Below are 16862 nucleotides of genomic sequence, written 5' to 3'. Positions count from 1 at the left end.
GTAGCAATGGTAGCATACTGGTTTAGCTGTGAAGTAATACATTATCGTACTACCCCCACGCGCCCACCGCCTTTGAGACCATCGGTATTCCACATGTATAAAATGGCAATTATTCGGATTCCTTTTTAGGTATACTTGTGATAAAGACATTCCTTCTTGTCTAATGTTAATTTTTAGGGTTCCGTACCCAAAGGGTAAAACGGGACCCTATTACTAAGCTCCGCTGTCCGTCTGTCTGTCACCAGGCTGTATCTCACGAACCGTGATAGCTAGACAGTTGAAATTTTCACAGATGATGTATTTTTGTTGCCGCTATAACAACAAATAGTAAAAAGTACGGAACCCTCGGTAGGCGAGTCCGACTCGCACTTGTCCGGTTTTTGTATGATATACAATCATCGGATTCTATGGGGCCGAATTTATTGACAGCTAGGGAGTTCCTACATCGATAAATTAAATTATCGATAATTTTCCCTAATACTATATTATTTGTAAGGATTATTTCGGGGTCGATGATAAAGTTTACATAAAGCCTATTTAATATGACCGCTAGGTTAAAAAAAATTACGATGAGCGAAGTTTCAAAATCCTTTTAAAATAAAGAAGAAGAGAATTTCGTTATTATTTTGTTTCATGCTAATATTTTGAATAAAAAAATATTTATAGAAACAAAACTTGGAGTGATCACTAGTATAGTAGTATACCCTATAATGGACACGGAACCAGTAATGGGACAAAAAAACACAATTCCTCTAAAATAAGTATATAAAAGTAGTTTATAAACACTGGATATATTTTTATCATAAATAAGAGTCCTAGAGCTGATTATGTTTGAATTTTTATTAAATTCGGTTATTTTTTAAGAAATGTGCGTCAACCCAAAAGTTGTCGTCCACTGAACAAAAATATCACTAAAAATTCTTAACAACTTCGCTAAGAGAGGTGAGTTAATTTATTAAATTTTAATTAATTAATACTTGATGAAAACTAGAATGTGTTTTGTTAATTGCATTTACCATGAGATAAGGTATACAACACACTATGTTGTGACTCCACAGATGTAAAAAAATAGTGGTATTTGGCCCAATCCCATTATAGGAGCTGTAAAACTGCATACCTCCTATGATGGGACAATTGACATAATGATGCTTGCCATGCCATAATTTCATGTTTTAAACAATACAGAAGTAAAATGTAGTTACGAAATATGTCAACCAGGAGGTATTCTCGGACTTAGGATAAATTAATATCGTTTTTCCAAACTTTTATTTAACTTGCCTTGTTAGTTAGTGTGGGTCAAATCTTGGTAGCTGAATTTGACCCACTTTTCGATTTCCGATTCAGTTGAAATTTTGTGTAAGTACGTAATTGAGTATGCAAATCGGATGATAATGCAATATTATGATAACATGCACTTGATCTGATGATGGAGACAGGAGGTGGCCATGGGAACTTTATCGCAATAAACCCTAACTAATTGTGTTTGGGTATATTAGAATTGTCTCGATGAATCTAATACAATAATAATTGGCTGTGGAAAGAAAAATACATTCAGCGATAAAAGCTTATACCAAAAATGGATTTTTTTGCCATAACTTATTCCCCATTTCAAAATTTTATACTGATAGAGCAATGTCCATTATAGGGGGCCCATTACTGGATCCACGTCCATTACCGGGGGCCCATTACTGGAGCTTTGGTGTCCATGACTGGAGAAAAAAAGCATAGTTTTAATTTGTTAATTATGTGGAAACTCATTGCAGTATCTTTGATACAACACGCCTAAAACATGAAAGGCGGATAGGACTTTCATCTTTTAACACGCTAAGCGGAAGACCATTTACATGTACAAGGGAAATTTCATAAATACTCCAAATTTCCTCTTAAATGTCCCATGACTGGTGCTGTTACTATACATGAGGGAAGCATCGATAATTGAGTTTATCGATAAAGGAACTCCTTACCTGTCAATAAATTCTGCCCTAAGGAATCCGATGTCTGAATTGATATATGCGACATAATCGAACGTATTTTTTATTGTTTTGTCTTAGAAACAATACCGTAAAATTAGCTTGATATAGAGACTACCAAAATGTTGCTAAAATGTAGCTAAATTAACAACACTTCGGGACGGGTGAAAACAAGAGATTCACTCATAACTTGGGTCCCCGGTATTGACAGGTGCGCTCGCATTTCAGCCGCACATTCGGACGGTTTTCATTTACCGGGCTGTCACGGCCACGCCAACTAGTCTACGTACTAGTATTACGAGCCCCGCGAGCTTACAGCACTGATTCCGAAAAAACGCGCAGAAAAAATATGTTTGCAACAAGAAAATTGGATTTCCCGCATCGTTTGCACTGTTCTGTGGAAATTTCTGTTTTTTTGGCGACCTGTGTTAGTGCGTTTGGTTATGCGATTGGGTATAAAACGCGAGCGAATTTTAATGTAGATGCCGATGACTTTTTGAAAAAGAGTTGTATCGGTTAAAAACTTTACTAAAGCCCCAGTTGCATGTATGAGTGAATTGTTCGAATAGACATTCCGTTTTTGAAATTCGTAATATAAACTCGAATTTCGAATTGGCCTCAAGGTTAATATAAATCATAAATCAGAAATCTATTTATTTGCATGGATACAGCGTAGCGTTTTATATGCGTTTTTCCTGTACATATCCAAACCTAGCTCTGCATACTAAATAACGGAGTACCTACTATTAGACTTTTTTTTCCACCAATAATATTAAAAAGCCCGTTCCACTGACCGATTTCACCAAACTCTCGGCTAAAGCGTCCCGTGATAGATGATACGCCCGTCTGTCAGGGCCTGGCGTGTGACGTGACAACTGACAGGTCTTGTTCATTTCAATAATTGCGGGATTGGGCGCTCAAGCCTTTCTCGCATGTTTCCATTTAATTGGGAAGTAGTTCGGATTTTTGAACTTGAGTTATATGGGGTTATAAGACCTTAAAAAATTATACATGTAATCCTTCCTCTAGCGAATCACTCTATCGATAAGTGAAACCCGCAATAATATCCGTTCAATTGTGTTTCAGACAGACAGACGTGGCAGATAATTAAGTAGCTTTGTAATATATTGGAATCATGTTATTTAGTTATCGTGCGTCTCGCTTGCGCCAATACATGTACGGGTACGAGTGAAATGCACGAAACTTACAGGCCAATTTGAGTTTTAGTTGTTTGATTGGTTTCCCATATGATACTGATCTGTCAGTGTCAAAAATGATTTTTTGTTGAAGAAATGTCACTTTTGACACTGATAGATGAAATCGATTAAATAAAACTCCATTTCAACTGTTAGTAGTTAATACAGATGTTTGTGCATGAAATTATTTTCTATGGTATTTTTACGGAAACGTACGAACATATTGCTAGTTGCTATTAGTCAGTTTAGGTACAAAAAGTAGGTACTAACTGAAGTAGCATGATAAATACGAACGTTTCCGAGAAAGTACAATACAATACAATACAATACAAATACTCTTTATTGCACACCTCATTACAGAAAACAATACAAATAATACAGTACGATGGAACATAATTATGCACTACCTACATCTGTACCTTATGGGCATATGCATTAAATTGCCACAAAAAGAAAACATAATTCCAATAGTTCTTAAAAGTAGAGTCTGGCTACTGAAATATTACACAAATTTTTGGCGGGAAATTCAAAAAATCTTGGGCTGGTCACCCTTTGTGTACCTAGTAGGAATTATAGCTTTGATACTAGAAAATATTTTTGATTTTCTGTGCACACGTAAGGTACCTAAAGAAATAAGTTAAATATACGTTGACGTGCACTCAAAGTCAGCTCACATAATTTCTACCACTATTTAAAATATGTACAGTCAACGACAAACACATATGTTTACGGTCCGACTCTAGCAACGAAGAACTTATATTTCCTCGTTTAACCTTGAGCCAATACTCCGGTAACTAGTTTCCCAACTAAAATGACACTCATAACAACCTTCGCCCGTCGTATCATCTCGCGACCCGCATGGGAGTCGACAGGTCGACACAGAGATTGGACATGTCGCGATTTGTCCACCACTCGATCTGTGGACGGGCGTGGCTTAAGGCCCGATTCGGATTTTGAAATAGACATCTATTAGACATCACCAAGATACGATAACGATATGTTTAAGATCTAACCTGTCAAATTTGACATTTGCGCGACTCTGGAGATACTGTTGAACGATTTCCACAGGATATGACTTAGAGATCCAATTCACATCATCTTACTCTATCTAACGTAAAAGTGACATTGGTTGCCCGAATTGCGCTGCAAAAGAGAACTAGTTGAAATCTAAACTATAACGTATCTAGAATGGATCTAGTACGTGTCGTCTCTTGTGAATATGTTGAAGTTCGAATACGGCAGTTAGAATGTGAAACTAATATTATGGCCGTAGGTATTCAAACAATACTTATAAGATGTCACAGCGATACGAAACGAGACCCATCTGTCAGACGGCGCGATTCGGGAAAAATTAGAGATTAACTAGATACGATATAGTAAAGATAATATCTTCACTATTTCATAATCTAGTGAATATCTAATTCATTTCCCGAATCGCGGCGCCAGCCGCCATAAGGTACCTTTTGCAGTGGAACGTCACATATCTTTACTATTTCATATCTAGTGAGTCTAATTCATTTCCCGAATCGAGCCGAGAGTCAAAAGTGACGTTTTTGGTTGAATAAATGTCACTTTTGACGTGAGTGTCGCTGTGACATCTAATAAGCATTATTCAAATACGGCTGTTAGGCTTCGGAGTTTTCATCGCACGGTATGATTATAGTAAGCTATGGAGTCAATATTAACATTAAAATTAAAGTTATAACTCATGTTACTACTACTTGCTTACTTGGCTGGCGCGATGACCCAAAATAAGTCTTGGACTCCAACACAAGGTCCAGAGCGATATCACGTCTGCTTTCGCCGACACCGAACTCACGGAGATCTGCCTCCACTCTATCTGCCCAACGACATTTGGTCGACCAAGTAGGCCCTTTTGACTGCCCGATCTTCACCTATCCTTTCAAGTCATCCTTAATACTCATTCAGTATAATTTAAAATGTTCATGTGATTTCATCTTATCGCGGCGACAGCGGCATGAGCTTGGCCATATCGGCGCTCGTAACGAAGCGAAGATTGGTCGATTGGTCGCGCGTCCGTTATAGCCCGCGGCTGATAGACCGCCTTTACCAGATCCTTGTCATCTACACCCATTATAACACTTTAAACTCTCGCGTTTTGTACACATATTTAATTACTTTAACGGGTAGCTGCACAATTTCTTTGTCTACCCCGAACATTTTTATAAACTAATTACGGGTAGTTGAGTGGGGTTTTATTTATATCTCCGTTGACATTTGCTGGGACGTCAGTCTTTCCGTGACCACAGCTGGTGCAACTCGGCTGAAAAGTCGGAATTTAAGGTAAAAACAATGAAATTATATCTCAGTAGACCCGTTTGTGTAATTAAATATGTACACCCATTATAACCCTGTTCCTATCAAGAGTGTAATGAAAATAGGAACCCCTTTTACTCACGCTATCTCTCGATCATTGTAGATACATATCCATTTTTGGTAATAAAATTTACTTGGGCTAAATTAAGCACCAACCTGCCGGATTCGAACTTTAAGATACGTCAATTAATAGATCTAGAAACGATATGGATTAGATGTGTCAGTATTTTGACGTGTTTGTTTGAAGAAACGTCACATTTCACGATAACATATCTAATCCATATTGTTTCTAGATCTATTAACTGACGTATCTTAACCCTTAATCAAATAACGGGAAATTATTTCCCACTTCATTCTAATTTACGAAATATTTTTTATCTTTTTAATGGCAGCACTCAGAGATACCAACCATACAGATTTAAAATCTTAGTAAGATTTAGAATTTGAAAAATGGCAACACTTTTCTAATGGCCGCCATTTGTGACCATACGTCAAAGTCAATGTCAGTTGTCGTGATTTTTTTTTGCAATAACAACAGTTTTTTACACTTTTACGGTTTATACTCACTTGTTTTTAGTCACTCGCGCGACATGTTTCGGAGAGCCTAGGTCTCCTTTCTCAAGCACTAACAGTGCGAGCAGCGTTCACGACGGCCGTGTACCGCGTACTGCAGCTCGCCGCGTCGCACGCTGCGCGCGCGCCGAGAAAACACGTTGCGTCCGTGTCCACTAGACTGATAGAACACATACGGAGCGTAAAGAAGATGGACTGCAGCAACTCCGCAGTGGCAGAGCACGCCTTGGATACAGGGACGTCGCACTATCTTCGATTCGACAAGGCGAGATTACTGGTACGAGAAAAATGTTACGTACCACGTAAAATACGTGAAGCGATCGAGATTGGGCGGCGCCCTAATTTTAATCGGGATAGCGGCTGGGCTGTGCCGTCAGCATGGAAGCCTGTGCTTCTTCAGCAGAATACCAGTGAGTGTTGTGACAGTGTAGTGGACATAGTGAGTTCGTGCTGTGTATCGCTACAAGTGTTAGGTGACCCAAGCCCAAACACACCACTATGCCCGCCTACAATAACATCGGAAGACCTCCCCCAACCTGTTTTATCGGCGCACGCGCAGCGTGCGACGCGGCGAGCTGCAGTACGCGGTACACGGCCGTCGTGAACGCTGCTCGCACTGTTAGTGCTTGAGAAAGGAGACCTAGGCTCTCCGAAACATGTCGCGCGAGAGACTAAAAACAAGTGAGTCTAAACCGTAAAATTATTCAACAGTTTTTTTTGTGTTTTGAGGTTAAGTGCCAAAAAAAATCTGGTAAGTGCATACGCTGAATACTATCATAAACTAGACTTATTTTCCCTGTGTTTTGCTTGAAAAGAATGGTGATAACGATATGATTTAGCCAAGATTTTAAGGTTTTAGTAAGTGGGAAATTATTTCCCATTGTTTGTTCCTGAACTTACGATTTACAAAAAAAATGGTAGGTTTTATCAAGTGGGAAATTATTTCCCAGTGTTTGTTCTCCACCTAAATTTTAATTTGTTTCCATATATAAAAATATATTCCCGTTTGTCTGATTACACAAAAAACCTGTGCGTTCTTTTTGTCTTCTTTTTTCTTTTATTTCTTTGACTTTTGAAGATAACGTTAAAAAAATCATACTTGAATTCCAAGCAAAGCCGGAGGGAGCTACTAACTAGTAAAAAGTTCTTAACCGTACAACCGGACAATGGGAAACTGTTATGTATGTGTGCGTGAGCGCACCACCCCGCTTCCATTACTACGTACGTACATGTGCAATAAAGCAGTGTGTCTATAGCCATCGGTTGTTTCACTCGTGCCCTTCCCAAATACAACATTGGCGGCGATCTACCTACGCGAAAATAAAAATGTCTACCAGTGCGCATTTCGGAATTTTGCCTACTTTTGATCACCATTCGCAGACATGGAAAACGTTTAAATCACGCTTATTGCAATGGTTTGTGGCAAATAAAATAAATGCGACGTCAGACGCGGGAGGCGAACAAAGGCGAGCGATATTACTTAGCACACTCATTGACGGTACTTACAAACTCGCAGCGGACTTAGCGTTGCCCAAGAAGATTGAAGAAGTGCCGTACGAAGATGTATTAAAATTGTTGGAAAACCACTTTGTTCCAAAGGTGTTTGGGTTTAGTGAACGGTACAAATTCTATTCGGCCGTTCAACAAAACGGAGAGACGCATACCCAATGGGCGGCAAGGCTACGTGGTTTGTCAGCGGATTGCGACTTCACAAACGTAGAGGAAGTTCTTCGCGACAGATTTATGATGGGCATGCTGCCGGGACGGGAGCGGGACAAGGTTTTCACGCAGGACCTCAAGGAGCTGACGCTTACCAAGGCGGTGGAGTTGGCTAACGCGGTGCGCTGCGCGCGGGAGGTGTCGGCGGGTGCGGGACAAACGGCCTCGACGAGCGACCAGCTGTTCAAGATCACCAGCGAGACCAAGGATTCGGCCCGTGAAAAATGTGCGGTGTGCGGTTATTCAAACCATAAGACGGCCGAATGTCGTTTTTCTAATTATCGATGCAAGAAATGCCGCGGTAAAGGCCATTTAAAAAAAATGTGCAAATCAGTAAAGTGCATTATGGCGAATGACGTGAGCGAGGGAGACGACGGTAAGTTGTTTAATATTCGTTCCATAAAGGGGGAACCCATGTTAGAATGGGTGACCGTACAAGGCGTGCCGTTACAGTTTGAAATTGATAGCGGGGCAGCGGTCACGGCGATGTCGCCGCGGCTATTCAACAAGCATTTCTCTAAAGTGACGGTTTGCGCGCCTAAGAAAAATCTGGCGTCATATAACGGCGGTAACCTGGCCTCCATAGGTATGGCGCCAATGTCCATAGAATACGCGGGACGCACACAGCTGATTGATGTTTACATTATTCGCAATGGTGGCCCGCCGATTTTAGGTCGAGATTTCATTTCAGCATTTAACTTAGAAATGACAACACCAGTTAATTACTGTACGCAAAAACGGGATAAACTGGAAATATTGCAAAGTAATTATCCGGCAGTGTTTTCAGATGATTTAGGCCTATTTAATAAGTACAAAGTCGGGTTGCAGCTTAAACCAGACGCGAAACCGGTTTTTTTCAAGGCGCGACCGTTAGCATTTGCTCTAAAGGGAAAAGTAGACAAAGAAATAGACCGCTTAGTAAGTCTAGGTGTATTAAAGCCTGTTGAGTATTCGGAATACGCATCTCCAATAGTTCCGGTGTTAAAAAATAATGGCACCATGCGTATTTGTGCAGATTACTCGGTCAGCATTAATAAGCAGCTGTGTGTGGAACAATATCCGTTACCCACAATTAAAGAGCTGTTCACTAAATTACACGGAGGACAAACGTTCTCAAAGCTAGATTTATCTTCCGCGTACACTCAGCTTGAGTTAAAGCCGGAGTCCCAGCATCTTACCTGCATAAATACGCATCGTGGTTTATTTTTCTACACACGCTTAGTTTTTGGGTTGGCTAGTGCCCCGGCTATATTTCAGCGCGCGATTGATAATTTGCTTAGTGGTATGGAAGGAGTACTGTGTTTACTGGACGATATATTAATAACCGGTAAAGACGACACGGAACATTTGCAAAGATTAAACGCAGTTTTAAAAAGATTGGAAAACGCAGGGTTAACTTTGCAAAAAGAAAAATGCGTATTTTTTCAGGAGCAAGTGCAATACTTAGGTTATATAATAGATAAAAACGGGCTTCACAAATCACCCGACAAGGTGAAAGCAATCCTGGAAGCGCCTGTACCGACCAATGTAAATAAATTACAATCATTTTTAGGTTTAGTAAATTACTACCGTAATTTTGTGCAAGGGGCATCCATGATACTTTCACCGTTGTATGATTTGTTGAAGAAAGGGGTTAAGTGGTGTTGGAGAGAGGAGCATGACCAAGCATTTGAAAAAATAAAAAAAAGCCTGGCCTCGGAACAAGTTTTAGCCCATTTTGACCCAAATGCTAATCTAGTTTTGACCGTTGACGCATCACCTCACGGCCTTGGTGCCATTTTGAGTCAAATACAGCCAGATAACAGTGAAAGGCCTATTTCATTCGCTTCGCGTACGCTTAACGCGGCAGAAAAAAATTATTCGCAACTTCAAAAAGAAGCCACGGCAATCGTGTTCGCAGTTAAACGCTACCATCAGTATTTATTTGGGAGGTCGGTGCCCTTTACTTTACGTACCGATCATAAACCTCTAATCTCCATTTTCGGGCCGTATAAGGGCATTTCCGAAGTTACGGCTAATCGGTTGCAAAGGTATGCAATTTTTTTAAGCGCATATAATTATAAAATTGAGTATATCCGGAGTGCCATGAATAGTGCAGATTATCTGTCTCGAGCTTGTTTACCTGACAACGGCGATAACAGCGTAGGGCCACAGCGGGGGCGCGCGCGCGGGGAGGGACTAGACCCGTTCATAGCAGATGATCGTGCGTCATACATCAATTTTGTTATCGAAGGATGCTTACCGTTAACTACAGACGAGTTGCGTAATCAAACAAAGGCTGACCCAGATTTAAGTAAGGTGATAGGTTACGTTTGTAAAGGCTGGCCTAAGAAAATTAACGACGATAAGTTAAAACCCTACTTCCAATGTAGATTGCAGTTATCATATGAAAACGGCTGTTTGATGAGAGGCCATAAGGTAGTAATTCCTGCGACTTTGCAGTCACGCGCGTTATCAGAGTTACATAATTCTCACTTAGGAATAGTAAAAACCAAAGCGGAGGCTCGGTCCAAATTTTGGTTTCCTAAGATCGACGAAAAGATTTAACAAATGATAGGTTCTTGTGAAACTTGTATTAAGTTGAGGCCGGCACCCAGTCGTGCACCTTTAGCTCCTTGGAAATTCCCTACGGATCCTTTTACGAGGATCCATTTAGATTTTTTGGGGCCAATTAATGGCAACACCTACCTAGTGATCGTAGATGCTCATAGTAAATGGGTTGAGGTCTATAATATGAAAAACGGCACTAACACGTCGGCGGTGTGCGAAAAGTTGTACGAGTTCATGGCTAGGTTCGGGTTACCGCAAGTGATAGGTAGTGACAACGGGTGCGCATTTACGTCACAAGAGTTTAAGGATTTTTGTTTGTTGAACGGCATAACACCGGTGACGTCACCGGCGTACCACCCGGCTAGCAATGGGCAGGCAGAGAGCTCCGTGAAAATAGTCAAAAAGGGAATTAAATCCTGTTTAATAAATAGTCGAAATATTAAAGATTGTAATAATAAGTTACAAAAATTTCTTTTTGACTACAGGAATTCAATACATTCCACGACGGGGCACTCGCCTGCTCAATTAGTTTTCGGCCGCAAACTTCGGACACGCCTAGATTTACTTAACCCTTCGACTGCGTCCACCTCGCACACGTCATTGGATAATTATGTAAAAAATCAACAGTGTTTACAGAGTAAGGCGTATAGTGGTAAAAATAAACAAGAATTTAATATAGGCGATAAAGTTTTATATAAAAAAAACTTTAATACTAATAAGTTTACATGGTGTAAGGGTATAATTTTGGAAAAGTTGGGAAAAGTGGTATATTTAGTAAAAGATTGTGAGCATTTAGATAAGCATAAAAAACATAAAGATCAATTAATGTTATACAAGGGAAAAGAGGACGGTTCGTTTCTAGATGACATCTCTCTAGAAGATTTATTCTCATCAGAACAAAACATTTCCTCGACGGGTACTACTACCGGCAGCGAAGTGCAAAATAGTGAGGGAGGAGAAGGCGGTCAAATAGCCGATCGAAGTCCAGAAGGCGCCGAATTAACAGATCCTATGCCGCCGCCCGACGACGACCCACAGGAACGGTTCGAGGACGCCGAGTCGGACCCCAGTAGAAGGGCCAGATGATCCAAGTGTACTCAACCCGGCTACCACTGTCGGCCAGGACAGAGTCAAACGAAACCGTCCCAAAGTTAATTATAAACCCTATTTTAAGTAATCTTTGTATTTAGTCTAGTTGTAAACTATGGGAGGATTGTTATGTATGTGTGCGTGAGCGCACCACCCCGCTTCCATTACTACGTACGTACATGTGCAATAAAGCAGTGTGTCTATAGCCATCGGTTGTTTCACTCGTGCCCTTCCCAAATACAACAGAAACTATTTCCCATTTCATTCAAAGTTTTGCTATTCCGTAACGGATAACGGGAAATTATTTCCCACCGCAAAACCCCCCTTTCCTCCCCACTTAATTTTTTTAAATATATTTTTTCGTAATCTACGCACCCAAATTTTATTATCTTAAAACCATTCTTAGTTTTATAAAATCTCATAAAAAGTATTCCGTTTGATTAAGAGTTAAAGTTCGAGTCGGGCCGACTGTCTAAGTTTGGGTTTTTTGCTAGATTTGCCAACCCTGATTTTCAATGAATTGCTATATTGATAATTGAGTTTGTCTATAACGATTTATACATGATCTAAAGTATTGCAGGGATTTTGCTTGTAGGCCCCTAAGTCCGACAATATAGTTTTACCAAGCTAGGTACCGCTGTTGCAGACTCTTTGGAGGCTTTATTCTTCTTTCTTGTTATAAATTCAAAATTGTCTTAAAAAAGAAACTGACATTATAGATCATCGGATTTTATTGATTGGTCGTGTCAAATGCTGTGTTTATCCAATTCTTTGTAAATACTAAAACATAATTAAATTTACTTATTATTGAAGGTAAAATCTACCTTTTTATTCAAATACAGTCCACCAACCCATTCCATCTTTTTTAACCGCCTTAAAATCTTTAATTTGTACGTTGTGACGAAGACAGTAACCGAGTTAACAAGCTTCCAGTAAACCAGATCGTAAACTGTTTATGATATTGCGCAGACAGACAGATGGTGAAGTACCGTTTCTATTGGACAATTTAATCGCAATCCTCTTTATGAGTGGACCGTAGTTCGATGCATTCGAGAAAAATAGTGCAGTCAACAGCAGAAGTTACGGGACGAAGGTATTCAAAATGATTACGGCATGACTTTACTGTTAGAGTTAGACCGTGAAAAGTCTGCAGCGATTTTAATAGCCCACGCAGTGCAAGTGTCATTTTTAACATCAAACTTCTATGAAATTATGACGTATAAATAACACTTACACTGCGTGGGCTATCTAATCCGCTGCAGACTTTTCTTGGTGCGACTATAATGTGACATTGACAGTAAGCTAAATAAAACTTATATTGTGGGTTCTAGACGTCGATATAATTATGTAATAGGTAGACAGATAGGTATAGATAAATACTTGAATACCTACTTAAGAAAACATCCACAATATCCACATCTCGGAACAAATATCATTGATACACACAAAAATAAATGCCTTCACCAGGATTTGAACCCGCAGGATCTCTAGCTTCCTAGGCAGGGCCACTACCGACTAGGCTAGGAGGCCGTTAAATTATCAACCAAATTGACATTAACATCAACCGTTTGCGCTACTGCAACACTGCTGCTGTCGCAATAGCACAGTATAATAAATAGTACTAACGTACAGTATGGACACTCCCTGCCTCCCGTTGAAAGTGCCGCCCACCCGCTCTTAGTTACCTGAGTTACCTCACAGTTACCGGCCGGCAAGGACGCGACGACGCGGAGGCCACGTAAAATATTCAAATATTAAACAAATATTTACAAAACCTATCAGATCACATTGAAAACAACACAATATCTATATGTACAAAAAATCATGTTTTCAACTTACGTAATATTTTGGTGACCTGAATTTCCTTACAAAAATTTTGTTACTTCGTTTATACTGATTCATAAAATATTATCCTTTTTGAAGTCTATGCGTTACCAACTGATATGTTTGAAGTCGGTGCCAAGCCAAATTTTGAAGCATACCATGATTTTGGTGCGATTCGATAAGGATGTACCTACGTTGGATTGCCTTACACGACGACAATGAACGTAGTAGTTTCTGTAGGTACAGTCGACGTTAAAAATATGTTTACACTTTTCGCCTTATTACAAAGGAGTAAGGTGCAAAAGTGTAAATATATATTTGACGTCGATTGTATCTAAAGCCCCCTCCAGACTATGCGCGTGAATCGCGGGCGAAGCCGCGAACGCGAGTGTGGAGTCGATTTCGCAGGTCTGCGTTCAGGACTCCACACTCGCGTTCGCGGCTTTGCGCCGCGATTCGCGCACGAGTGTGGAGGAGGCTTAAGAACACACCTCAGAACACACGATCAAACCTTCTTGGCGCAGTCTGTACCATGTTTGTCGGCACATTAGTGGAAATCCAATGCATTATTTTTCGTCGTATTTTTTAAAGAGCATTTCTTACTAATGCTCGAACAGTCTATAGCACGCAAGTGTGAGATTGGGACTGAGTAATTTCCCGTCCCTTATCCAGAGGACTACATTTCAAAATATAAAACAATTTAAGAAATTTACCTTCTTGCCAAATTTTACCTAAAGCGGTTCAGTTGTTTAGCCTTGAAAAGGCGACAAAGAGGCAGACAAAATTACTTACACATTTGTAATAGTTATTAGTGCAGTTCTAATGGGATTTATAGCCATAAAGCTGATTATTTTGACTGGTATTGTTACTACTTGGCTTGGCACCGACTTCAAACATATCAGTTGGTAACGCATAGACTTCAAAAAGGATAATATTTTATTTCATCCTTTTTGAAGTCGGTTTGCTTTTTTTTGTAAAAAGTTTTTATTTTTCCATTTTTAGTTTTAACGCATTGTTAAGAGCGCGACGCATGAATGAAAAACAAGATCATGTTTAACACTAAATTCGTGTACCTATTACTTTAATAAATATGTATGTAATCAGGAATTTTCTCGAGTCCGTCTGGGAAATTATAATTCCTGTCACTACTACACTAAATCCATCCTCCGCCCCGCCACTGGCCCAATCCCTCAACGCCCCGATCACTCAACCTCACAGCGCATCAACCCCTGATCCAGGAACCCCTCGACCCTGAACCAGGAATTTTCTCGAGTCCGTCTGGGAAATAATAATTCCTGTCAACTAAATCCATCCGCCCGCCCCGCCACTGACCCAATCCCTCAGCCCCCCGATCACTCAACCTCACAGCACATCAACCCCTGATCCAGGAACCCCTCGATCCTGAACCAGCAACCCTTCAACCGCCATTCCCCGACCCGTTAATCTCTGACCCCTTAACTCCTAACCCTAACCCCCGATCAGTAGCCTTACCAGCTTACCACGAGTTTGACATTGATATATTCGCTAGCATGTGTGTAACTTACTTCCTATGCATCTCGCTCGTACTAACCTTAGTGTGAGCGAGATGCATAAAAAGTTACATTTAGATGCATAAGACGTTAGCGAATATGTCAATGTCAAACTCGTGGTAAGGCTACAGTTGCAGTACATCAAATTGGTGGTTTTCGGAAGCAAATGCTCGAGTTACTTTAGAAAACCCCGAAATCACTTAACACGTGCCTTTAAAAATTGAGGAGTTCCCTCAATTCCTCATAGATTCCATCATCAGACCAGAACCAAAAATAATACGGAAACACCTTGGAGGTAACTTCTTCCAAACAAAAAAAGAATTACTCAAATCGGATCACAGGTGCCGGAGTAATCGGTGAACATACTTACATTTAAAGAAATCATCATCATTATCATCAAAATAATCATCATCATCAGGTCTACTTCATCAAATTAGTGGTTTTCGGGAGAAAATGCTCGAGTTGCTTAAGAAAACGCCCAAAACACCATGCATGTGCCTTTAAAAATTGAGGAGTTCCCTCAATTCCTCATGGATCCCATCATCAGAACAGAACCAAATTAAAATGGGACTAACTCGGAGGTAGCTCCTTTCAAACAAACAAAGAATTACTCAAATCGGACTACGGATGTCGGAGTAATCGGTGAACGTACATAGAAAAAAAAAAATAGCCACAACCGAATACAGAACCTCCTCCTTCTATGAAATTGAAGTCGGTTAAAAATAGGAAACTATTGTATAATCGAGCTTAGATCCACCTTACAGCATAATACGATTTTTATTTCTTCCGAATTCGCGCAATGAGTTTTGAGTCATTGAGGTCATCGAACTTGACAACAAAATGGCGGGAACCCTAGCACGTCTTATCTCACTCACACAAGCATGGTACGCGTTCACCTACACGAGCTTAGACTGTGTGCGTAGGAACGCGTTTGTTTCATACATTTGATCGCCTGTGTCCGAGGTGTGACTACAATCCGATCCCGTATTGATTGGTGCAATGCAAGCGTTATCTGTTATCTGGAATAAGTTCTGTATACGGAGAGTGCAGTAGACGCCGGAAGTCGCAGTAACTCGTATAATCTGTGGATTGTCTCAGCCGGCTTCATTTCCGGCCGCCGGTAATCTTCCCGTGCCACAGATAACCCAGACAGAGGAGACACAATTAAGCTTAGAAATAAATTACATTTTATACAAAATGTCCGATTCTCCATTCTTAGGAAATACCATTTGTTATTTGACCTAGACCTTGTACAGGGGTAGCCAGAATTATCTAGTGACATTTACGGGTTTGTATTTTGACGAGATTACAGCAGTGATGAATAAAATCTTCTGCGTGTTCTGTGCTTTCTGGAAAACATAATTTGATTAAAATATATTTTAGTTAAAATACTTTCTACGACGGTGGGACGCACCACAAAAACAACGAATTGAACATTGTAAAACTAATTACGAATGTACAAAATACTATTTAGTTATGATTAAGTAAAACAATTTATATTAAACGTACGCTATCGCGATAAATCAAAGTGCTTAATGAAAACAGGGATATTCAGCCACGTTTTTGCTTTTCCTATAACAAAAAGACGCTCGTCTCGAGTAGATAATGAAACTTCCTAGAATAATATTCCTTTATAGCATTCCTATTTCGCTAAAAAACCTATAAGAGCAAAGAAGCAGTATAAAATTCCATTAAGAAAATTTTATATCAACTAATTAATAAATAAAACCACCATACTATAGCTCGGTTTTTTAGCATTACAAAAAAGGCACACAATCTTGACCTGTATTTTTATGGAAAAAACACTTTTGAAATATAAGTTACAGCTAATTATAATATAGCAAGGATTTTTTCGTTCTTTTGGTTTTATAAATACCTGACAGTTACTTTTTTTTTTAACCGTTTTTCAATAAAAAGACAAATCAAGATAATTTACCACTTTTATAATGCTTTAAAAAACATACTTTCCAAATTGTCATAACAATATTTATTTATGAACACACTCCGTGCGTATCAAAATTTTCTTTCATGTCTGGCTAGCGTCGCAAGCCTGATATTTTTGCATGTAAAAGAAA

At 39.7% G+C, this 16862-nt stretch overlaps 1 protein-coding gene across 2 annotated transcripts; it reads left to right on the top strand.

The window, feature by feature from the left end:
• Window positions 1-7307: 7307 nt before the first annotated feature.
• On the top strand, window positions 7308-11341 carry LOC134791533 (uncharacterized). Of its 2 annotated transcripts, none has more exons than XM_063762582.1 (2): window positions 7308-8171; window positions 10982-11341. In XM_063762582.1, the coding sequence occupies exons 1-2, from the start codon at window positions 7403-7405 to the stop codon at window positions 10984-10986; spliced, it is 774 nt and encodes a 257-aa protein (XP_063618652.1). In that variant the 5' UTR covers window positions 7308-7402; the 3' UTR covers window positions 10987-11341. The 2 variants fall into 2 exon arrangements, with proteins under 2 accessions (XP_063618652.1, XP_063618651.1); XM_063762581.1 differs by having other exon boundaries at window positions 10973-11340.
• Window positions 11342-16862: the final 5521 nt, after the last annotated feature.

Source organism: Cydia splendana, chromosome 6 (genome assembly GCF_910591565.1).
Source record: "Cydia splendana chromosome 6, ilCydSple1.2, whole genome shotgun sequence".
In the NCBI taxonomy this organism is placed as follows: Eukaryota; Metazoa; Arthropoda; class Insecta; order Lepidoptera; family Tortricidae; genus Cydia; species Cydia splendana.
Note: the sequence above shows the minus strand (reverse complement) of the source record. Positions and strands in the feature narration are given on the sequence as shown.